At 45.4% G+C, this 23,442-nt stretch overlaps 1 protein-coding gene across 8 annotated transcripts in view; it reads left to right on the top strand.

Annotated features, from left to right (window-relative positions):
* Positions 1-21,495, top strand: part of LRRC56 (leucine rich repeat containing 56) — a 68,702-nt gene extending 47,207 nt beyond the window's left edge. For 7 of the 8 annotated variants that reach the window (XM_087746758.1, XM_009470324.2, XM_087746761.1 and 4 more), the window contains 9 exons: positions 2,242-2,338; positions 2,747-2,944; positions 7,098-7,275; positions 9,318-9,518; positions 11,005-11,069; positions 12,220-12,350; positions 13,111-13,304; positions 15,870-16,236; positions 17,007-21,495. In XM_087746758.1, the coding sequence (XP_087602884.1) occupies positions 2,242-2,338; positions 2,747-2,944; positions 7,098-7,275; positions 9,318-9,518; positions 11,005-11,069; positions 12,220-12,350; positions 13,111-13,304; positions 15,870-16,236; positions 17,007-17,199 (1,624 nt within the window). In that variant the 3' untranslated portion in view covers positions 17,200-21,495. The remainder of the gene's footprint in view (positions 1-2,241; positions 2,339-2,746; positions 2,945-7,097; positions 7,276-9,317; positions 9,519-11,004; positions 11,070-12,219; positions 12,351-13,110; positions 13,305-15,869; positions 16,237-17,006) is intronic. The other variant, XM_087746759.1, reaches the window with a different exon arrangement.
* The last annotated feature ends 1,947 nt before the right edge of the window (positions 21,496-23,442 follow it).

Here is a 23,442-nt window from a genome sequence, read left to right as displayed (position 1 = left end):
AAGATCTTCTGTAAAGCTGAGGACATGATGACATACAGGGACATTGCCATCCTTCAGGCAAATATGAATAAGTACGTGGAAAGAAATGTGACAAACTTCCATCTTTTTAGAGGCTTATCTGGTTGCAGGTACAGTGACAGAATGGCAAGTGTTCCCCATTGCCCTGATAGCTAAGGGACGAGGTAAAGTAAGTTTGCAGCAAGTTCACAGAAGGAACCGTATTGTATAAATATGAAGGGAGTTTCTGTGTTTGCGTGGCTTTCTTTATCCTTGTGTCTGTGTACTAGACAGCAATGTCCTGTGTCAGCATGGGCAAGCTGCCTAGATGCAGAAAACTCAGCGGAGGAGTTGTGGTTTATGCCAGTTGAAGGTTTTCTCCTGTAAGGAGGAGTGGCCTTACACGGAAAGAGACGTGCCGTGTGACTGAGATTTTTCTTGTTTGCTTTATTCTGGCCATTAGATCAGCTGCACTGTTTGCAATTCAAAGGCTATAAAATGTTACGTAAACACATTGTATGGTGCATCCATCACGAGCTTACTTAAATTTGCAGCATCCAGGGAAGAGATGATCAGAGGCACCCAATGCCTGGGGCCCCTGCAGTGGTAGAGGATGGATGAAGTGAGATAGGTCTGAATGATGCCTGTGGACAAACCATGCCCCAGAAGGCAGGCAGGTGAAAATCCCCAATTTCACCCTAGAAACTTCTATTCGACCCTGTATTGGGCAAATTGCAGTAGAGAGACATCTGGGGATATATTTCCGTGCATCCATCCTTTATTCAGCCTTTCTCCTGATGTGGCCCTTCCCAAGTGTTCAGATGGTAGAGAAACAACAGAAAACACAGACAAGAATATGCCTATCCCCACTTGTAGAAGCACTCCTTCCTGACCTCTTTGACTGGCTAGCTGTGCAGTACCCCTGAAGGGTTTTTTGCTGCAAAGCTGGATCAAAGCTGGAAGAGGTTCTCAGAGGGCAATGCAAAGCTGCTCTTTTTCCCCATGGTCCATAAAGAGAAGACATGAGTAAGAGAACTGTTACGTTTATGCCAATATCAGAAGGGACCCCATGACCATATTCTTTTATTTTCTGCAATGTTCCCTAGACAGTGCATTAAAGTATATATTATTTATTATAATGTATATTATAAATATGGATGTTGTAAAAGATAGCTAATTCACAATTTTTAAATCCAAGAATTTCTATTTAAGAACTATTTTAGCTGTTCGGATGTGGTCCTGGGCAACTGGCCCTGCCTGAGCATGGGGGTTGGACAAGATGACCTCCAGGGATCCCTTCCAACTTCAACCATTGCTGTGATTCTGTGAACACTATGCTAGTCTCTACCTCCTCTGATTGATAAACTGTCCTTGTATTTAGTTCCCCTCTATTTAGTTCTTTATTATTCAGATAGTCTGATATCATGGCTACAGTAGAGAATTCTGAGCTTTTGTTTGATTTGGGATTTGATAAAGTGTTGTATTTTGTTTATGTTTGAGTAGTGGCTTTATGCAACTTAATGTTACCAAAGATGGAAGGTGGTTAAGCCCCCAATTTGATTTGCCACCATTTTTACATTTTGCATTACCTTTGTATTATGCACTGTTGCAATGTCAGTGGGACATTACACATGCATGGAGTTAAGCAGGTCAGTATATGCTTTTCTGGGTTAGGACCATAAAGTTTGGAATTCATACAAATGATCCCTTATTTATATTTTGCTAGACCTAAAGTGTAGGAAAATAGGATGGAAAGGATTATAATTTTCTGCTGATTCAAAAAATGTTATTTGGCAAGAGTGCTATTCCTTTCAACCACAAAATCAGAAGAAAGGTAACTCCATAAGAGGACAGAGTGAGATGACTGTGCAGTCAGCTCAGATATGTTAATTTGGGGTTACGGGTGTAGAGCAAATGATGCCAGCATAAGCAAACCTCACTTAATTCTTAGCAATTACCTGTGATTTATGACAGAATTACCATGATGTAGCTCTTGGAAGAATCTTAATCAAACTGAACTGGGGTGGCATGTTGGCATACAAGAACAAAGATGTCTGTGAGAGAGAGAGATAGAGAGTGGTATAATTGTTATTCTCCACCTTTGAAGGTGAACGTTTTAATGACATTTCTTGTAAACAATGTGAGATTTGAAGGAAGTAGCAGTGGCCTAGTCTTAGGAAAAAGAAAGCAAGCCTTGAGTTCCTTCATCCATTCAAATAGAGCTTGAATTGTTTCTTTTATAAGGGATCTTGGAACCACATTGTCCCATCTCCACGTCCTGTGGATGGCTCGCTGTGGGCTCTCAGATTTAGATGGGATCTCTTCCTGCAGCTCTCTAAAAGTAAGTATAGATGTGTCCCGCTAAATGACGATCTCAAAACTATCTTCAGTTGATACTCTTCTCTTTCTTGTAGTCTTTGTTCTCTTCTCACCCTTTGTTTATCTAAAGGACTTTGGTTGGATGCCTTGAATTGCATGTGTTAGTTTAAAAGACGCTATAGTATTATTTTTTTTAAATGAGATGTAACATTCAGGTCTAATCCTGAAGATGCCTAATGCAGCATAGGATTTGTTGCCATATTAGCCCTAGTTATTTAAGGCAGCAAGAGCCACACTTGAAAAATGTTCACTTCTGTGCGAATTTCATGCTGTGCCATGTAATATTTCAAATATTAGAAAATATTTTGTGAACCTTGAGTGTTTGTGGAAGCCTGTGGTATACATATTTATTCTGTTTACTTCTGCTGAGGAACTCTACATATCCTATAACAATATCTCTGACCTGAGCCAGCTGACCTGGTTGGATCACCTTGAGGTTTTGGACCTGGAAGGGAACAATATTGAGGACATCAACCAGATGCAGTACCTGGGACTTTGTTGCAAGCTGAGCCGCCTGACAGTGGAGGGCAACCTTATTTGTCTGAAGCCAAATGCAGAATCTGCAGAGGTGAGGACTTGGTTTGCACATATTGTGTTAATTTTTGTCAGTGCTTTTTTAGTTTGAGATGGAAATGAGAAAGGTTTCTGCATCTGCCTGTTGTATCATTCTGAGTCATCAGTGCATCATAGGATGCATTTCCCATCTTTCACTTCTGTTGATTTTATCCTCTTATGCGTATTGTCTCCAAGATGAGCACAAATGAAATACAAGGAGTGCTAGTAAAGACTCAGGCCTGTTTCCTAGCAGTGTGTTCCTTCTTACCTGTGAGAATGGGATTAAACTAGAAATCAGCTGTTCTGACCCATACAAATGTTCTGTCTTCTCCCAGCTTGGAGTGCAAACAGGCATCTTAAAGGAAGGCCAAGGAGAGCATGGACCCCAGCTGTATGGATCCTGTAGGGATCTTGCAGCAGGTTAGAAAGTAGCCAATACTTTTCTTACAAGATGTGCCAGTTGCAATGTCTCAATTAGATATCTGTCTCTGGGCTTTTGCATTTCTTTTGGAGGCTCTCTGGTCCAACAGCAAGTGGTCCAGCACCACCATGCTCAAAAGTTGAACCCTCAGAAAAACGATGCTTGAGATAACTAGGAAAAGCTATATTGTAGGAACTGCTGCTTGTCCTTTCCCCTGAAAGGTTAAAATAAAATGACCAAAAAGACCTTCAGCAAAAGCTGAAGATACAAAATACAGTGATTCACCTCTTACGTGCTGAAATGATAAAATCATTTCTGCGGAGGTATTTTGTTGAGGGCATGAGATCCTCTGTGTCACAAAGATGAAAACACAGTAATACCTGATCTGCTTTGGGTTCCAGGGCACTCAACAAGAAAAGTAAGGGACATCTAATTCTACATGAACAGTTTCAGAGCTGTATTACTCTCTCTCACTTTCCTCTGCTTCAAAACAAAGCATTGTCGGGATATAAAAACAAGCATCTTGGCATGTACTGAAAAGGTAACTGGTGGAAAATCAGAGTTTAAAAAACTTAGTCAAGTAAGACTGTTCCTCATTTTGGTCGCATAATGTCTAATGCATATCATCAGATGACAATTTATGGCCCACACATGATATGTTGTCATCCAGGTCTTTTGGAAGGTCACAGGCCTATGCACACACATATAGGTACGCAATACACAGCACTCACTAAGGATGGCACGATCCCCAATGGCACTGTAAAGAGGGGTTAGAAAGCAGAGCAGGAGCTGGCGCTGTGACTCCACTGTGCCACGTTCCATAGCTTCGCTCTGCGTTTTAGAGTGATCGTGCCCATGCTGTTAAGTTGCATAAAAGTTTGGGTTTGATATTTGTCCTGGATTTAGACTTGAAAATGAGGTGCTATCAGTAAAACTCAATCGTGTAGTAGAGATGTGCATATTTTTAATCTTCGCACTTTTTAGATACATGAGTTATTAGCATTTTTCAGATGTAATTGTTGGCTTGATCATATCCCTCAGTAAAAGGAGCCACAGAAGGTAGTGTTTTAGCTATTATAATTTTTCTCTGTGGAATCCAAAAGAAAATATTATACGCTTGCCTTTCTGTTTTGAACTGGTAGAAGTATACTTCAGAGACCACACTTGTAACTATTTATAACCAAAATGGTTTCTCCATCAACATTTCTCTCTTATGGAAGATGCAATCATGAGAGGAAAAAACACATTCCTACAGTAAGGAAGCACTGCCTGCTTCTGATGGACAAAGCATGCCTACTTACTCTTTTACTCCCACGGAGACAAATACAACTTCTGACACTTTCTTATCATGGCTTCCTACCACAAAAATGGTGCGGTATATCCTAACAGCACAGAAAGTCTGTTTCTACTCCCTTGTCATTCCTGCTCAACGAAAGTGGTATTTTTGGAAGATGTAGTTTTCACTTGGCATCTTCAGTCCTTAAATGTACTTGTAATGGAGAAATGTCAGATTGCCCTTGGTTTGTTTATCTGAGGAAATTAGTCCTTGCGACGGTGCTGCATATTGTCACCTAATGGGAGTTCAAAGAGGAGAGTTCACAGAGGTATGTGGTAGTGTGCCCCACTGCTCTTCTCCACACTGAATGGCTGTCTCTACCCCTGTGCAAGTAGTTGCATTCAAACGCTGGCCAGAATTTGGTGAGGGAGTCTGCACAACAGTATGTTTTACATGGAGCTGTAACAGAGGCAGACTGTAAGTTCACTGTAGTCTCCCACCCAGTCTCCGTGTTGGGAAGCTGCTCAGCCCTGGGGTGGTTATAAAGCTGTCCCTGCCCTTGGCTGCTGCGAGCTTCTCCATGGGCTTTGTCGCTTTCTGGGTTTCAACTGATGTTGTTTGTATTTCTTCAGGGTATAGAAAAGTCACCTGAAATATAGAAAAGAATAGTTGTGGGCTTACTTTGGTGTGCCTTAGATGGCCAGCTCTAATTCCTCAAGCTCCTTCTTGTAGCCAGGCCCTTGCTACAGCTCTGTAAAAGCTCTCCTATTTATTTACTTTTAATCTACAGAATGGTCCAGCTAAATTTACTGCTTTTTCTTCAGATGGCCTGTTTGCTCTCTGTAATTTGATTTTCAGATGAGCTCATCTTCCCCTGTTAGCTAAACCAAGAGCAGCAACCTGATGATAAATTCGACAGCCTCTGTTGCAGTAATGTAACATGAGTGTAACACGATGCTTGCTTCTCTCCAACAGGACATGGCTGGAAATTGGCTGTAGCCCAGGCACTGTTCAGAATACATGTGGTACGGGGTAGCATGGTGATTGGTTGACTCATTTTCTAAATTAAGATTAAAGGCTTAGTTAGAGAAATATAGTGTCTGCCTCTTAACAACACAAACACACACTTTATTTCTCTGCCAGCCTCGGTGCTGCATCATGTGGAGGGAGGGAGCACACAGCCAGCCAGGTCCCACAGAAAGATTTCTGTTTGTGACAACTCCATGTTGAAAGAGGATGTGGCTTTGTGGGGTTTTCTAATATTGCATGCAATGTCTTGAAAAGCGTAACATTTATCTGGATGAAGCAATTGATTTGTAAGTAGCTGTCGATTCATATTCTGCCACTAGCAGTGCACTCTTGCTTTACACTTTAAGTAGAAGAGATCGCCATCACCATTTGCTGCCTTTTGTAATCTGAGACTATTTTAACGAAAAATATTCCCATGGCAAAACAGCATGACCCAGTCAGCCCTGAGGTATTGCTATGTTTTCCCAAAGACGAATGTGCTACGTGAAGGTGTTTTTCTACCACTGAAATCCACCAAAACAGCCTAATTCAGAGTGTGCTCTGAGCACAGTTGTAACTGTTCTGGATTGGCCTTGCTGCTCAGAGGTCCCCAGACATTAGCATGTGCTCATGAAGCATTTTGTAATACATCAGCTCCACCCACGCGTGCAGAAGGGGGCTGCACGCATGCTTTCTCCCATGGCTGTCCCACTGAGTCCATGTGCATTGGGAGCAATCACATTGTTTTTCCAGCACACAGAAAAGAAACCAAAGTCCGTTTTAGCCTTCTGTGCACCTGCTGTTGGCATGCAACCTCTTGCAGAAGAAAGCGTACTTTGAAGTAAGCCATCGCTTCTAACAGTGTATAAAATCACACACCAAGCCCCTGAAGACTGCTTCAGAAAATCAGTGCAGTTCATTCACTGTAGCTGGTTTATGGGTGTGCCTAAAAACACCATCCATGGAAATACTCTTTCCACCAGCAGGTGTAGCAACACTCATAACATGTTTTCAAGTCTTCCTGTCACCTGAGTATTGATGCAGCAACCAGAGAATCGCAAAAGCAGGGGGAGAGGCTGGCTGAATGCTGAGGGTGCCCAGGCTTTCCATGGGCATCAGTGGCCTTTTACACTTTTGTACATTATACATGATATAACAAAGACAAATGCCAAAGTCATCAGTGGGTAAACAGCAAAGGAGCCTTTGGGCAGGGGCCATCTGTTTGCACTGCTCAAGACGTGCTCATGATCAATTTGAGTACAAATTATGTGAGGAGAAAGCACAGTGAAATGAAACTCCTGGCTGTATTTATTTCTGTTGAATGAGGTGAATATGTTTGCCTCGTAGAAGGCGTTTCAAGTTATATGGCAGTCATACAAACTGAACACTGCTGTGCTGCTGGTGGAAGTCCACAGTCTGTTAAATAAACTGTTCAAGTGACCACTTTCTCAATTTCTCCAGGAACCAGATTATAATTACAGAGCTGAAGTAAAAAAAATCATTCCCCACTTGGAGTATTTGGATGAAATACCAGCAAGCCAGACTGCTCTCCTTCCTTCCAAGAAGATGCATGAGGATTGGCTAATCATCAAGGAATCCATCAAGGAAGGTGGTTTAGCTGGAGGCATTTCATGGTTAGGTATGTCAGGTTTCCTACCAGGGTTCATTTTTTTCAGGTTATGATGTGTGAAAAAGAAAGATGAAGAGCAAGGTGGCCTCTTCAAAGCCAATGTTTAATTATAGCGAAGGGACAAAGGATGTTGTCGTCTTCACTTGGGAAATGAGGAAGCTGGAATTCAGCACAGCACAGATTTAAATGAAAGCTGTCCTAAGCTGGGCATCAAGACCAGAAAAATGCAGACGACTTCTAGAGCATCAAGCAAGTCCAGCAGTAGGTGGGAGTCTGTACTTAGCATTCATTCTGCATGATGGTAAGAAGCAAAGCTTGGAAAGGAATGTTTCAACAACAGCTGTTCACAGCCCTTTCCATGGTAGCAGTCAATCCCATGTAGCGTGAATGTAGCAGGATTTCCTACTCCAATTTCATAATAGGAAAGGCAATTTGGTCACCACAACAACAACAGCAACATCCTAGCAACTGAGATTGCGTGGTCTCGTAATAGATCTGTTCCCTTTTCTTTGCCTCTGTGATTAAGTCCATTACATTCATTACTAGAGAGTAAATGGTTTGAAAATAAATCTGTTGTCCCCTTGCCTGTAGCCTTGGTTATAGTTCAGATGTCCATGCTTTTATGTATCGTGCTGCATGCACTTTACCACGTACCATTAAATATTACAAAGTATTTCCTATAACTGCTCCCGTTGCTTCCCATTAGTGTGGGCAATGCAGTTGTCTTCCCAGCCCCCCTAGTTGTGGTTTGCCTGCCAACTGTACTCCATTAAAAATTTAGTTTGTTTTGGAATAAGTACATACGTTTGTCATTTATTTAATCCCTGTGGGTCCAAATCATTAGTTGTAATAGTAGTTATGGTGGGGAAAAATCCATTAAAATCTGATCCCTCAGTGATCGTGCTTTGGCAACACAGCTATGGTTCAGAAAACGAGTTAACAATGTGGGCTGACAGAAGCAGTAGGGACGGAGCATAAAATTGTGAATTCGTATTGTTTCCTCATGTAACCAGACTTACATTCTTGCCTTCAGCTCTGAACAGATGAGCTCATATGATCAGGTTCAGACATCCCCATATTTTTTTCTTTCCGATAGCAATGTTGACTCTGGTACTTTTCATGCGCTGTGTATTTCATGGGTTTATATTAACAACTATAACCAAGATACTTTAAAGGTCCCTAACACTCAGCTCTTAAAGAAATGGCCATATTATTGCAGAGCTGATTGCTCTACTGTGGAGCTGGTAGATGCTCAACGCTTTACAAAGCACGCTATTCATCTAGGCACTGAAATGCAATTCGCTCTCCTGTGGGTTGTTGCCTGCACATGCTGCTCTTACAGCTGTGCTGTGCTCCCAGGACAGCCGGCGGTTGGGCAGGTAAGAGGACAAGGCTCTGTCTACCTTCACTTGCTTTTGTATCATCCACCCTGCCCTGTAGCATTACAAAAACTGAGTTTTCGCCTTTCTTTTTCCATAACTCCTGGTACATGATTTGCCCTGATTGACTAACACCTCTGGTAAGGTGGCCATCACCATCTGTGTTGTGTCTGGGTATTTAAGCAATATATTTTGAGACTGGGGACTTGGACTGTGCCTGTGGCAAGCCTGCAGTGGTTCCCCCACAGGCAGGTGGGCAGCTTACTCTTACCCCAGGCATGCAGGCAGGGGACGTAGCAGAGGCCTGGCCACATCCAGGCTCACCTGTGGGGCAGTCGGAGGCAGATGGCAAGCACGGAGCAGTTCCTGACCCCATCCTCAGCCAGCAGCCTGTCCCTGGTGCCCAGGAGCAGGAGGAGGGTGGGAAGAGACTTTGGTTTAGTTGAGGGTCCCCAGGTTCTGCTGTCTGCAGATAACAGCTATGGGGGACTGCGTGCGGCACCAAGAAGCCCACTGTCTCCAGGCTTGACCAATTCCAGCATGTTTCTTGCAGCTGCAATGACAGATTTTTCTGTCCCCTACAGCTCCAAGTGTGCAGCAGCAGTCACCATATTGGCAGTGATGGTGCGGTTTGCAGCCTTGCACGACTGCTTACATTAGCCTCTCTCTTAGATCCGTATCTTGGGGCACTAGCAAGGCAGTCTGGATGCGGCCCAAGACCCCAGACAGCTTCCAGACCTGGAACTGCGCAGTGGTCTGCTAACGCAAGGAGATCTAGCAATGCCCACCTGTTGTACAGTGGCTGTCCTCTTCCAGATCCCACTGTTTCTGATGAGCTGTTCCCAGAAGACGACTCCAGTGATCTGACACATGGTAATGTACATTTTTTAATCCTGTTCTTTCCCACACCTCCACCTCCTTCTGAATGTTATTATTGCTGATGAAAGCCTGGGTGCTTTGAATACCACCCACCCATGCTGCTGCTACATCAGGTTCAGCATATGTTTTCGTCCATGGGACTCACCTGGTCTAGCGTGGGCTTTCCTTTATTTCCCCCTGCAGCAGAACGTGCAAGTCGTCTGGGCTTCCCCCTTCTCAGCCCCTCACCTCTGCATTATGTGCTGCTGTCCCTCTTAACAACCCCATACTGCAATGGTGCTCCCTTGCTGGAGTTGCCTTTCACACCTGTGAAAAGAGCTGTCCTGCTCAGTCCCTTAAATTACACGTCAGCCTAGCTGGGGCTCACTTAAGTCACATTTGGGCACATCTTGTTCAGTCATAGGAATGTGGTCTAAGGCAGTCCTCTAGAAAGGCATGGTGATGCACATTCACTCCCCGTTGGATCATGTGCTCAAACGGTGTGTACTGCAGTCTCATACTGCAGCAGCATTGCTGCTGTCTAGGAGCACTTTCTTTTGGGTTTCCAGGGGTGGGTGCCTCAGCAAAAAGAGTCAGTTCCTTGACTTCACATACCTGGTCTACAGGCGTACCACTGCCCTTCGCGCCCTGGACACCTGGAAGTACTGCCAAGTTAGCACCTCCTGGGGACAGCTGGATGGAGAGGGAGTTCACTTCTGGTACAATATTTGGTGCTTCCCATGGCATCCTTCCCCAGCTCGTGGAAAGACCTTGACGGTGCAACTCCACCAGCCTGTAGAGTGCAGATTAGATAGGAAGATGATGTTTGCTTTCCCAGCATTGTGGGCTGCTTCTCTCAGATGCCAGTCCTGCATCAGTTCCTTGCTGTAGGTAGGACTCAGGATGATGAACTAGATGAAGCAATGCCGTATCAACAGCTGAGTGTGCATTCAGAAAAGTATGTGGAAACCGAATATTGCCAGGGAATGAGACCATAATTTCACATGCACTTTAGGTAGCTAGCACTCCTGATAGAGACAGTTTCACCCAATGTTCACTGCTTCTTACTGCCCCTTTGCTGCTTTGTCTCTTGTTGTGGCAAAAGTATCTGCATAGCCACAGGGGTAACCTGATTGTGATCAAGATCCAGCTGAAAAATAACCCAGCAAAACAAACAAACAAAAAAAACCTGAAAAAGCGTATTTAGTTTTAATCTGGATCTGTTCCCTGATCTGATTCACCATGTGGCCACACAAATGTTTGCACCAGCACAGTGGAGGAGGCAGGGCAGGAGCAGAAGCAGACAGATTCTGGTAGAAACAGAGAAACTGCCTCTTAAGCAGCAGTGTCAGGCCATGCCAGCTGACACTGTGAACCTACACCATGAAATATTACATCCTCCTGTCTATGGGAAATGACGTTGACTGATTTCAAAGACAGCACCATTTGTGAAACACTGGAGTAAAATGTTTTCTTTTTTTCTTTTTTCCTTTTTTCTTAGGACTCAGTCAAGTTATATGTGGGAACCCCACCAAGGCCCTTCGTGCAAGGAGGCAAAAGCTAGGTGTATGTTTTTCTTGTATACTTCATATTCCTGCCTAGTGACCCCATAAATCCTGGGATAAACTGAACTCCCACTGTGGCTTGTGGTGGTTCACTGTCTTCTGTAGCCCAAAAGCCCCCCAACATGCAATTGGCCTTGAGGAGGATGGAGAGTTTCTTGCCATGATGTTACAAAGGTGCCCATGTGCTAGCAGGAATTAACCATCAGCTGTAAAGGAACACATGAAAATCACGTATTGGCTGCTGGCGGCGCATTTCCTATCAACCTGACTGAGCAAAGCACAAGGCAGGATTGCAACATTTGTTGGTATTTCTACAACACCTATTAAGCAAAAGGTTTTTTCCAGCAGTGTTTCTTTGATGTTGGTGTAAATAGTCAGATCACTAATGCTGCCAGGTCATTCCTGTTGACTAAACAAACACAAACCCAAGGTTTGTTCCTCTTGGCAGTGGGGTGGTACCCCAGCCCTGCGGGTCAGCCTGCTCATTTTGGCAGTAACTTAGTGAGAGGATACCCGTGTGTGTAAGGGTATGCAGTCTGGCTCATCATGGTCAGCTTTCGTGGACCCTGAGGTTCAGCACAGCACGGATGCACGTGCATACATTTAAACAGGCTGTGCTAAATCAGGGGAACAGCATGCACAGGACACCTGCATCGCTGCACTGGCGGCAGCCTTGCTTAATGCTGACACCAGATGTTAAAAGAGCCACTGGAAAAAATGTGTCCCTCCCTTGTCTCTCTGCTGCCACTGCCCAAGCACTAGAAGCTTTTCTGAAACAAATTTTGAACATTTGAGTGAAATACTGTGTGTTATAAACTAGGATGTGGAAGGGGACTACAGTCATATGCTGAATGATGCAGTTTCTGTGGTACTGGTCTTAATATGCTTATTGGCATAGATGCTACAGGCTTATACACCAGCAAGATATAAATCAGCATTTTTGTTACTGCCACCCTGGGTTCCTCAAGCTGTAACAGTGCATGTGACTGGGGCGTGGGGCTTCTTAAAACTGAAGAGCAAGAAAATGGTGAGGGGTGATCTGAAAACTCAGGAGTAACAGAGGACTTTGATGCCTTCTAAAATCCTCAATCTAGAAACGGAGCTGGGGAGAGCTCCTGAGGTTATCGAGATAACTTCTGTCATTTTTGCAGCCACCTGCAGTGAGCCCTTTGAAACTCTGCGGTATGAGGACGGAAAACCCTTATGGCTCTGGAATAGGAGGAGATCTGCACCAGGGAGATGTGTCCTCTGAACTGAGAGTATGGAGAGAGCAGCACAAGCGGTGAGACCGCAGGAGAAATCTTGTCGTGCAGTAAAACAGGCATTCGTTTTCTGTTGTAGTAATAAAATAAACTCTTTGGCCACCTGGTGGTGGTTTCAGGGCATAATCTTGGCCTCCTGCCTTCCTGTCCCTGCGGTGGCAATCCTTCTATCAGTCCTCGCTGCTGGAGCATCTGTGTGGTGGGCAAGGGAGAAGAAATCTGGGGGAAGCTCTGACCTCTCTCTAGAGCAGGCTGAAGACCAGCGTGGGCAGGGTGGGCTTGCTTGCTTAGCGAGAGCAAGGAAATGACTTTTCATAACTGGTAAGACATTCTTGGCCCTGACAGTGTCTACCTTCAGACAGTGAAAGAAGTGAAAGTGGATGAGGTTTTCTGCAAGCATCACATTGGCCTAAACATATGAAAGGCTGAAAGGAACATAACGCCATGCTGAGATTCCCCCGTCTCATAGACAGATAATGTTTGTTTTGGAAGTAAAACTGGCTTTATTTCTCCAACCTTACTTCACTGTGTAGTATTTTAAATCTGCCCCATTTCACTTGATCAACTTTAGGACACTTTCAGATAATCAGACACAGGCAGCTTAGATGGCTGATCCATTTATAATTATTTTCCTTATCTCCAGGAAAGTAGGAAATCACAGTGGGTGACTAAATCCACTGTCTCGGTGTTTCCCTGTGTGGCCAAGGCAAGCTGCACTTGCCTGGCTGCATATTCACAGCTCAAAGGCCAACTGAAAATGTGATACTTTATGTTGTCCAGGTGCCTGCAAACAGATCAGCAAGAAAAAGCCGCCCAAGCACTGAAGGTAACTCTTAGCGATGGGGAAGAGGGTGAAGACTGCAGCCTGGCTGACAGCTGTGAAGATGAGTTGAGGGAGACCTGTGATAAGGACCTCATTGAAAGGATTTCTCTTGGCTCTTCTTGCCACTCCTGTCTCTCCCAGTCTTCCTCAGGTACTGGACCTAAACCTCTGGGGAAGGGTTAGCATCGGGTAGTGACACGTGTTACTAACAGTTTGTAGATAGGTGTATTAGTAACTGCAGTGTTTTATGAGATCTGGCTTCTGTGCTCTAGAGCAGCAATTTGGAAAAAAAGCAGGACATGGTGGCCAGCTGTGTTGACCATCAGTTGATATATTTCAGCATGGATCTGTAGAATTAAGAGGAACAAAGCTGATCTTACACCAACATAGCATCAAGTCTAGAAGAAGGGTGTGCCTCTTGTCTCTTACCTTGTGTCATTAATTTATAGCAGTGCCAGGTGAGTCTAAAATACTGTTGTTCCAACTGAGCTATGTTTTACCCCAGTTGGCACTGATGGAAATAATGGCTGAGCTAATGATGAAGGTTTAACTGGGCAACTGAGAATTCTGGAAAGATATGCAATCAAAGGGATGCATTCAGTAAAGAGTTTAAAAATGAAACATGCTCTTCTACTCAGGAACAAAGCCAAAGATCTCTCTGGGATTGCATTTACATGAATGAAAGCAGAATTCCCACTCTTCACTACTTGTTGAATACCGTATTTGAGAATATTAGAAATATTAATAATTGTTATTCCAAATAGATATCAAGTAGAGGAGCTTACAAAAGTACAACTTTAACCTATTTCTATTGTTAATAATCACTTTTTTTGCCTCAATCAATATTAGCATGTGAGTTTTCATTTTACATTTCTTTCAAGGGCAAAAATGGATCTATTAAAATTTGGAAAAATACAATATATTTTGGAAAAACCAGAAGTATCATTAAACTGTTCAAAGCCTCCGTGTATTAACAGTAATATAAACAATATCTCCTTAACAGGAACAGAAGATCTTTGGAAAAATCTAAAGGAATGGCCTATTGTCCAGTGACCACAGAAGTCTTAGATTATGATCTCATGGTCTCTTTAGATTTAATCTGATCTTCTTTAGATTTAATATGGTTTCTTTATACTGAGTATGATTTATTATGATCTCATCATCTTTTTAGATTGAGTAGACAGTGCCCCAAACATCTCATGGTGTACCAGTGTCATGCCCTATAGGACTATAAAAGTGAGTGGCTGGGCACTGATCTGCCCATCTTGTAATGAAATCTGCTAGGATTTGGTTACAAGATCGATGGAGTGGTTTGAAATCTAGTGTTACCTAAGGTGGGGGGCAGATGACCCAGATCCCAATTCACAAGCAGCTGTCCATAATAGCCAAGATTCAAATAATCACAAACACTTTGCCTTTGCCCACTGTCACTAATAGACATATGTGTTTCGCAGAGCAAATACCTGATAAAACTTTAGCAACTGATAGACTTTATTCAGCAAGGCAGTTAAAAATACACTTGACCTCTGTGACTTGAGACTGTGTCAAGATTGGAGAGGTATTTAAATGCCTCAACACGTAACTTCAGAAGTGTGTCCTACCCAATGTGATTTTCTCACAGAAGAACTTGTTGGTGGAAGCAATCTTTCTGACCAGGAAAGGACAAGTCATCTGAGCAAAACCACTCTTATGTAAAAGTGTTTGCAGCATCAGATCCATATAATCTGCACTCTTTGGAAGTTGTTGAGTGTTATTTCGGGCTCTTGAGTCAGGCATACCAGTCTTTCAGAGTGTCTTTACTTAAAAACATATAAAAACCCTATGAAATTTAGACATTTTTTAAACATACAGTATGATGGAAACTGTTCAGGGACAATTTTATATCAGCTTTATGTGGTTACTTCAACAGTAAAATACATCCCCATCAATTAGGAGCTATAAAGCTGAACTTTCTGGGCCTGGGTTTTGGTAGCACATTCTTTAGATTGTGTTCCTGCCCTGGACCTTGCACATCAGGTGCTTAGATACAGTTGGTTCTTTTAATAGACAAGTGCAATTGGATCCCTGCTATATATGGAATGGTTTTAAGCATATATGCATCCACATTATATCCATAAGTCAGCAACAAGATTCTTCTTCTCTGTATGTTGTACCTGAGGATTACATGGGCTAAAATATGAACAGCCAGACAGTAGTCCTGCATGTAGTGCAATATTTTCCCTAGCAGTCAGGCACTTTCCGTAATTTGAAGGCTAATCTCAAGATCTTATTCTTACACCACTGCCTCTGATTAAAAAAAAGGGGATCCACTCATCTGTGATTATTCCTGTGCCTTGAATTTCAGGTTGCTGGATGGGGTCCTCAGGTATTTAAAACAAGTCAGTGCAAACACTGGTCAGGAATGATGCAGGTGTGATCCTGCCTGAGAACAGGAGGATGGGTGAGCTGGTCTGTCCCTCTTGAGCTGTGCACGGCTCATGAGCATTTCCAGTGCTTGGCACATCACCAGCAGTACTGGCAGGGAGGCTGCTGAGCAACCCAAACCCCCGACTATCAGAGGAAGCATTTCAACAAGGCCAGCATCACTGTGTGCCCTGGGACACATCTACCCACCCAGCTCCATCACACAGCATTCTCCAAAACCGTTCGCTCACTGGGTCGGGCATTTAGGAGTAAGATGAACTGATAAATCACTGCACTTCCCCCCCTGTTTCAGGTTCGTCACAGGCTCAGGAAGGTGCAGTGTTCTCCAACCAGAACCGTTGTCTAATTCCATCCCCTCCAAAAAGCCCTTCACCTGCATCTGTAACGGGTGTTGCAGCAAGACCCTGGAAAACAAGCAACCATAGGGTAAGACGCCTAAAAATACCCAGCCAAGAGGAAGACAGACAGTGGACACAGCAATGCCAGTCAAGGGCTCATCAAGAAACTTCAGCCCAGCCTCTAGGCAAGGAACTTGCTCTCCTGAGCCAGCACAGTGTGCCGGCTGCCTCCGGATCCCGAGGGCAGCGCCAGCCTGCTGGGACCACCGGCCAGCAAAGGCCTATTTCAGGACCAGCAGCTGTTGGATCAACAAGCATCAGGTATGTGTGCTGCCAGCAGCACTGCCTGCAGCGTGTCTGGGGAAAACAGGAGGGACTTCACAGCAGGAAAAAGCAAACTGTTGTCTCTGGAGTCTCCTGCCTTTTACTCCTAAAAGGAGTAAAAAGAACTCCTTTTATTTGTGCTGACATTTACTTTTGACGTCTAACACTAAATGAAACATTTTCTCACGTTCCTTATAGCGTGAGCGTTGGAAATTTTGTATTTTCTTGAATAATAGCCCAGAATTTTCCTGTGTTCTTACTGCTCCATTCCCATGTTCCCCATGCAGGGCCAATGCACATGTCTGTTGCAGAGCTCTTGTAGTGGTGCTTGTTCAAGACTCTCCTTGGGTAAACCCCTGGACAAGTTCCTGACATCCCACTTCATTTTTTTTCCCTTGAAACTTACATTAATTCATTTTAGAAAGAGCTTTGGAAAATAAAGTAGGCATTAGATAAGTGTCACATGCACCAAAACATGGTTATTTCTGAACCTGCTTACTGTAAGATTAGCATCATGTTGCTTCTTTGAAGAAATAAAACTGAGGAGCTGTGACATAACACCTTGATTTTGAAGTTAATGTGGTCATTATAGAGCAGTATAGGCAGAGAGCACATGCTTTGTGTGGGAAGCTGGTGTGCCTTGTGCTGCTCCAGGCCTGGCAGCTTTTGGTTCAGTTTTCAGAGCAGGAAATGGCAGAGCTGGTGGGGAGAATGCAGATATTCAGATCCAGAGTGCAGTTTCACCAGTGTTTCTCTCTTTTCCTCAGGCCCATCATGGATGAGAGCCCTCCTGGAGAGATCAACCACCACCATCCAGCTGTCTGTTCATCCACAAAGGCCTCAGAGAGGTTTGGGCTGATGAGCGCCGCTTGGCCCCTGACTGCCAGGGCCATGCTGCAGTCATTGCCAGACAGACCCACTGCCTCAACAACATCTCAGAACAAAAGTCCCCAGTCCTAGAAGACACCCAGGTGGCAGCGTATGTTGGAGCCATGTACACGGCACAGTCTTGAAGGATTGATGCTGTCTTTCAGCTTCTTCTGCAAGCTAAACACAGAACTGTGCAAGTAGAGCAGTTCAAACAAACGACGATTTGCCTCAATTAAGGCTACAGCTGGTCCAGAAATGCTTTCTTTAAAGAGCACCTGCTGATCAACAGAAGAGCTAATCAACCTCTTATTACAGAAAAGTGTGGTTATTTTTGCAGCCTTCATGCACTAAAACAGAACAAGTCCTAACATATTTCCTCTCATCCGCACCATGCCCTACTCTGTGAGTCAGGCAGGGACACTGAACCAAGCAGAGCATGGAGCCTGCAGTGTGCAGAGCGGGCTGGAGGAGGTGAGGGACACAGGGCATTCCTTCTCATGCTCAGCCACCTGACCTAGCAGCAGCCCCACAGTGTATCTGTTGCAATCCTGGATCTTTAACATGCAAGAGACAAAGCCAAGGCCTTGAGAAAAAGTGTTGACCGGAGTGAGTTGTAAGGGAGGTGTGTGTTGCCCAAGGAAGAGCCCAGGAAGGCTGGGTGGTTTCAGAGCTGATGGCCCCACAGGAGTTCACCCCATTCACAGGCATCTGAGGTTCTTGTTGCCTGCATCACTATGGGAGTGAATACTGACCAAGTAGCTCATCCCAACATTAACACGTTTGTTTGCTCCATACCTACCTGGAAGGATTTCTCTCGCTTCCTATGGATAGACATTGCATACTGGAATTTTATTAGCAGAGCTGACCTCTGTAAGCAGGTGTCAGAGCATCCCCTGTGTGACCCCTTTAGGGTCAGGCATCCCACCTCTAGTTTTTTTAGATCAAATAGACTTTCCAATTTCATATGACTGAATAATTTTAAGTAATGCTGCAGCAAAGACAAGGCAGGGAAGTAAGGGAGCAATCTCTTGTTTTTTCAACAGGGCATTTGCTTTATATTCAGGTGAGATTCAAAACATCTCTTTTAGTGACTGCAGACTCTGAGATGCTGATCCAAATGACTGTGCCTTACAACTTTATTGATGTTGCAGTCTGAAACCAAGCATCATGACATTGTTTTCCAGTTTAAGTTACTACGTTAGATGGATATTTTTAAATCAGTTGATAAAGCAGTAATTACATTATGAGTTAATGAATTGGTTTATGTCTTCTTTCTACTGGGTCAGCATAATGTAGAGGAGCAGAGTAACAGAGAAAGCCCCAAAACTTCGACTCATCATGGTGATGCTTACACTTTCTCCTACAAAATAGTCTGGAGTTGAAGCTAGTTGTCCAGTTTTGGTGAGTCCTAGAGGAAATCATCCATCAAAAATCATTAAAAACTATGTGGCCTGTGATTCTGTGCAATACTACGGATGCAGGCAGGATTTCCCGTCAGAAGTCGCCCAACAACAGTGCCTGTGTCCTTAAACAGACTCCTAAAATTGACTTTTTGCCAGTGTCGCTGACCATGACCATCACCAAAAAAAAATCCTACCTTGTAATAGAAAGAAGAAAGTGGCAGCATAGTTTTCAGAAATGCTCTGCACCCTCCCTGCGTGCTCGAAGTCTGCAGCCCTTGCTGACAGTCAGCACTGTTGACAATCATCAGGCCCTTCTCTATAGCCAGGGTCATATCAGTGGGTGATGGGTAGGACTGTCTTCTCCAAATATTCAGAGCCTCCTTCTCAATTTGCATCTTTGATTTCAAAGGGGCGAAGGGTAAAAAAAAGCATAAGTGAGCTTTTGTGTGTGGAAACTGGGGCAGCTAGCTGGGTCTGCATGTGTGTATCTGCAGATGCAAAACTCTGGGTATGGATCTGGAAAGTACTCTCAAAAGTACCTGTGAGCTCATCTCGTGGCAAGCACAACTTGGATGGGGCCAGGAGCTTCTCTGCGGTGGTGGAGGGGGCTTGGAGAAATGAAAAAAAGCTCTGCCCTCATGTGTGAAAAGTAAGAGTCACTGAGGGCTTAATCAAAACCATTTAACTCAGGGTCTCCTCTTTTAACTTCCCTTCAGGTATCCCAGTGATAACTCTTAGGGGTGCAGGCAGTGTGTGACCTTCAGAACAGCCACCCCACCCCGTACTAACCAACTCTGCCCCCCTGATGGCCTAACCAAGGCAGTCGCATGCCGTGTAGTGGCGTGGCATGTGTGTGCAGAGACAGCTCTTGGCCATTGCTTTCCCAAGGTGGATCTCCAGCTGTGTCACCCAGCAGGTCAGAGACTGGTTTCAGGCACACAGAGAAGAAGGTGAAGCTACTTGGCAGCAGAGGAGTGGCACCAGTAGGAATCTGACTTCCCTCCATCATGCACGCATCTTGTTAATATGGTTTTGGCAGAGGGGGTGGAGGAAGGCTAATTAGTTCTCAACACATGAAAACTTAGCAGGTAGCAGAGCTAAGCATTGGTGGACAGGTCTGTCAGAGGCATGAGTCTTCTGCATGCCACCTTCGTTGCGTCCTTTCTGGGCAATCTGACCTGCTGAGTGGTATGTGCAAGAGTTTAGCTCTGAAGCTAAATGAGTAATGAGACCCAGTGATAGGCTGTCATGCATGGAGCAGCAGGGAGGCTTGTTAAGAGAGAAGGCTTGTGATCACAGCCCAACCAAACGGGGAAGAAGGGCTCCTCTCTGCCGGTAGCGGGTGCACCGCAAGGTTTCCCAGAGCTGCCACACCATTCTCTGTCACGGTTTCCAGAACAAGCAAAATAAACAGGGCTGTTGCAGATCAGATCTGCACAGCTCTAACAGATCCATAGAGGAAATTATTGCTCTGGTTTTAGCCTCTGCTCATCCACGTTCCAGGTTTTTCATCTAGAAAATGTAAAAGCCAGCCAGGGCTTTAATAGGCTAATTAGGAAATGTCAGACATGATGGGCTACCCATGAATTCGATTCTCTTGGCCCAAAAGGGAAATATATGGGGAGTTTCACTGTGGGCTTTCTTGTCACTGTTTCCTCTGTTAAAATCCTGCATTGGTCCCTTGAGTATGGACAAAGTCATTTAATGAATGAGCTTATTCCCATCCCTGCCTTTGCAGGCTCTATTAATATTTATCTCAGTAGGATCCTTGCTTCCAGTTGGATGCAACTGGTTTTGGATGTACATTACCAGGGTCCATCCCCTTGTTCTTGTAATGGGCCAGGAGCTGCCGATGCCTTCAGGTATCTCGCTGCCCTAACGGGATTTGCTGCCAGCTGCCAAATTGATTTCTAGCATGTAAGCAGGAGAGAGGGGTGAGAACTGCTCCCCCCTCACCTATTAATAAATCAGCGCCGCGGGGAAGAGTTTTCTGCCAGGAGCTAAGTCTTATCAGTGCATGCTGCTAAGGGAGGGAGTGGTTAGCTGGGGGCAGCTGCCCTGCAGGGAGTAGGGCTTGGAGCAAAGGGATCTGGCCCTCAGCATTAGCAGAAGCACAGTCCATCCAGGAGGCCTCTCAGCTGGTGTCCTGCAAGCAGCTCTGCTGGAGTGGCTGGTGCTGCCCTGCATACTGAAAGGCTCTGCTCAGCCAGAGCTTTAAAAAATAATCAGAGAAAGAAGTGGGGAGCTCCGTGCCTGCCAGCCAGTTATTTCAGTGTATTTCATGCTCCCTTCCTCCTGAAGGGAGCATGTCCAGGACAGCATCCCACCCAAACAAATGGGCCCTGATAAGTGAAGGCGGCTCCTGCTCAGACTTGGATTGCGTTCTGCACCTCCCAGCTCTGCAGAGCCCGGCGTGTTGCAGGGACCTTAGCATCCCATTTGGGGACAGGCCCATCGCAGCTGCCTGCGCAGCCCACCTCCTGCACAGAGCTCATGGCTGTCGTGCTTGTTACCGAGGCCGTTACTTACTCATGTTGAAGGCTTGGGGTTGCTTTGCACTTAGAACAAATTCATCTTCATTGCTAGATGAAAAGGAGATACTTTCTTTGGCTGCCAAGGAGGACAAAGTCCAGGAGGCATTCAGGAGGGAAAGTCTCACACACACCTGCTCTTCAAATACATAGAAACAACAGGTCAGCTCAGGATCATTTCCTACATGGTTTCTTGGCTTGCCACTGTGTTCAGAGCCTGATGTGCTTGGGCTCATTGCCATGGGCAGTGTCTGCACCTGTGGTAGGACACGGACACTTCTGGGGTGTGATTAGTGAGATGGTTCATGCTCCAGTAGTGCCAGTCTCTCCGTTGATAAAACAGGATTTGAGATGGCTTAGACGTCTATTTGGTACCATCCAGTGCCAGGTGAGGTGAATCCTGCCCTGCGATAGCTTTCTCGGTATGCCAGCATATCCTGGCCATGTTTTTGTTGTTGGCAGCATCTTGCTTCTCTGAAGTTCCCCTGGGGAATACTGGAAATGTGAAGGTAAACATCTTTCCTCTCCTGGCTGAGGCAAAGGACCATGTGACCGCTGGGGACAGTGCGCCTCGTGTCAGTGTACGTGGCTCCTTGAGCAGGCCTGTGAAGATTTTGGACCTTCCAGGGAGGTGTGGGCAGGGGGGCAGGCAGGGCAGGGCGGCTGCGGGACAGCAAGGAGGGCTTGTCATGGACTGAATTCAAGGTGCCATCGCAGACTGTGAGCTGGTGCTGCGGGTGGAGAGCTGGCCCACTGCAGATGCATCTGGGAGGGCAGGTCTGCTGCCCAGTCCCCAAAAGAGGGGAAATGCTGGCTGGACTTTTAGAAACCAGTCCAGCTAGCTGGGAGGTGACCCAGGTAGTGGAGATCCTGCCTGGGAGGTCTCTTGCTGTCACTAAAAGAAAGACAACCTTGTGGTTACAGCCTTGATCAAGCCTTAGGGGCAGTGGAGTAATTTTTCAGCTCTGCACTAGTTTCCTACAGCCCAAGGAGAAATCATGCGATCTTAGAGGAGGTGTAGTGTGATTTACACAGGCAACAAGAGCAGGGCCTTGTTCTGGCCCATCCCTCAAACAAGGCATCCGTCACGGGCACGTCCTCTCCTCATTGCCATCAAAAACCTTGTTGTGCCTGTGCATCCCCAACTGGAGCTCAGCATGATCGTGCTAAAATTAAGAGAGTAGTTGAGATAATTTTTTAAGCATTCCAGGGGATGACGGCCTTGCAACGACCAGAAAAATAAAGTGTCATATGCCTGGATGGAGAGTTGCAGTATCATTTATAAATGTAAAACCTGCGCCTGAGGAAGAGAGTGACTGCACATGCAAGCAGGCAAGCCGACGCTTTAGCTGAATTTGAAGAGCAAGAGGAACATCTTGAAACGGACGCTAGAGGGAAGAAGAGAGTCTCACAAATGTAACTTTTAAAAGTAAAAAGACTCAGAAACCAAACCTAAGCAGCTCCAGAGTGTTTGGGAGGCATTCAGCACACAGTGGGCTCAACATTTTTACGTTCTCCAGCACCCAGTATGCTGGCCTCGTGTGATGCCCCTAAATGCACTATGCTGGTAGGGGCTTGCTCTATCACATACGACTTTGATTTATTTGGAAATATTTCCTTAGGAAACCTGCAATGCCCACAAAATGGAGAACATCCCCAACACCTGCCTTGGCAGTGGAAAGCCGTGATGCTCTAGGGCATCGGTGGTGCTCTAGGGCATCTGATGATGCTATGTGCAACCCCAGCATGTCTTAAATTATCTTTGTCACAGGCCGTAGCTGCAAGCTGCAAACAGGCTCTAGACCGTGCATGGCTTGAGTTCCATCTTCTCCTCCCTTGTGGACCAGGGACTTCTCCTCTCTGGAGCCCAGCAGAGCAGGCAGAGCTTTCTGGGGGCTGTGCCCCCCAGTGCCACTGGGCAAATCCCTGCTGCCAGGTCTACCAGTCTGAAACCAGTCCTCTCCCAGCCCAGCTGTGTTAAAGCTCTCTGCCACTTCTCTCTCCTTTATCCCCACCCTCATCTCTTCCATCCTTCTTTCCGTGCCCCGCTCCTGGTTTTCACCCAGCTCAGCCCACCACCTGCGAGCAGTTGCTGGCATCCTGATACCTTCCAGGCAGGACCTCTCTGGAAGAGCAGTGCAAGCTGGGCAGGGTTTGCATTTGTTGCTGCTCTTCTCTCTTCTATGGCTTTCCCCCCACAGGGATCTCAGCCCTCATCCTGATGGCAGGACGGTGCTGGGCGAGTTGTGAGGGGCTTCACAGCAGTGGCCACGAGGGCTGTCCCAAGGGCTCAACATCTGCCACCACCCGGCCCATGTCTCTTCTGACCCAGTCCTTTCCCTGCGTGGAGCCTGGCAAAATCAATGCCCAAATTCTTACTGCTGCTCTATGGGCAGGAT

Source organism: Nipponia nippon, unplaced genomic scaffold, assembly GCF_047370975.1.
Source record: "Nipponia nippon isolate SJK-2023a ecotype South Korea unplaced genomic scaffold, ASM4737097v1 scaffold_10, whole genome shotgun sequence".
Taxonomy (NCBI): domain Eukaryota; kingdom Metazoa; phylum Chordata; class Aves; order Pelecaniformes; family Threskiornithidae; genus Nipponia; species Nipponia nippon.
Note: the sequence above shows the minus strand (reverse complement) of the source record. Positions and strands in the feature narration are given on the sequence as shown.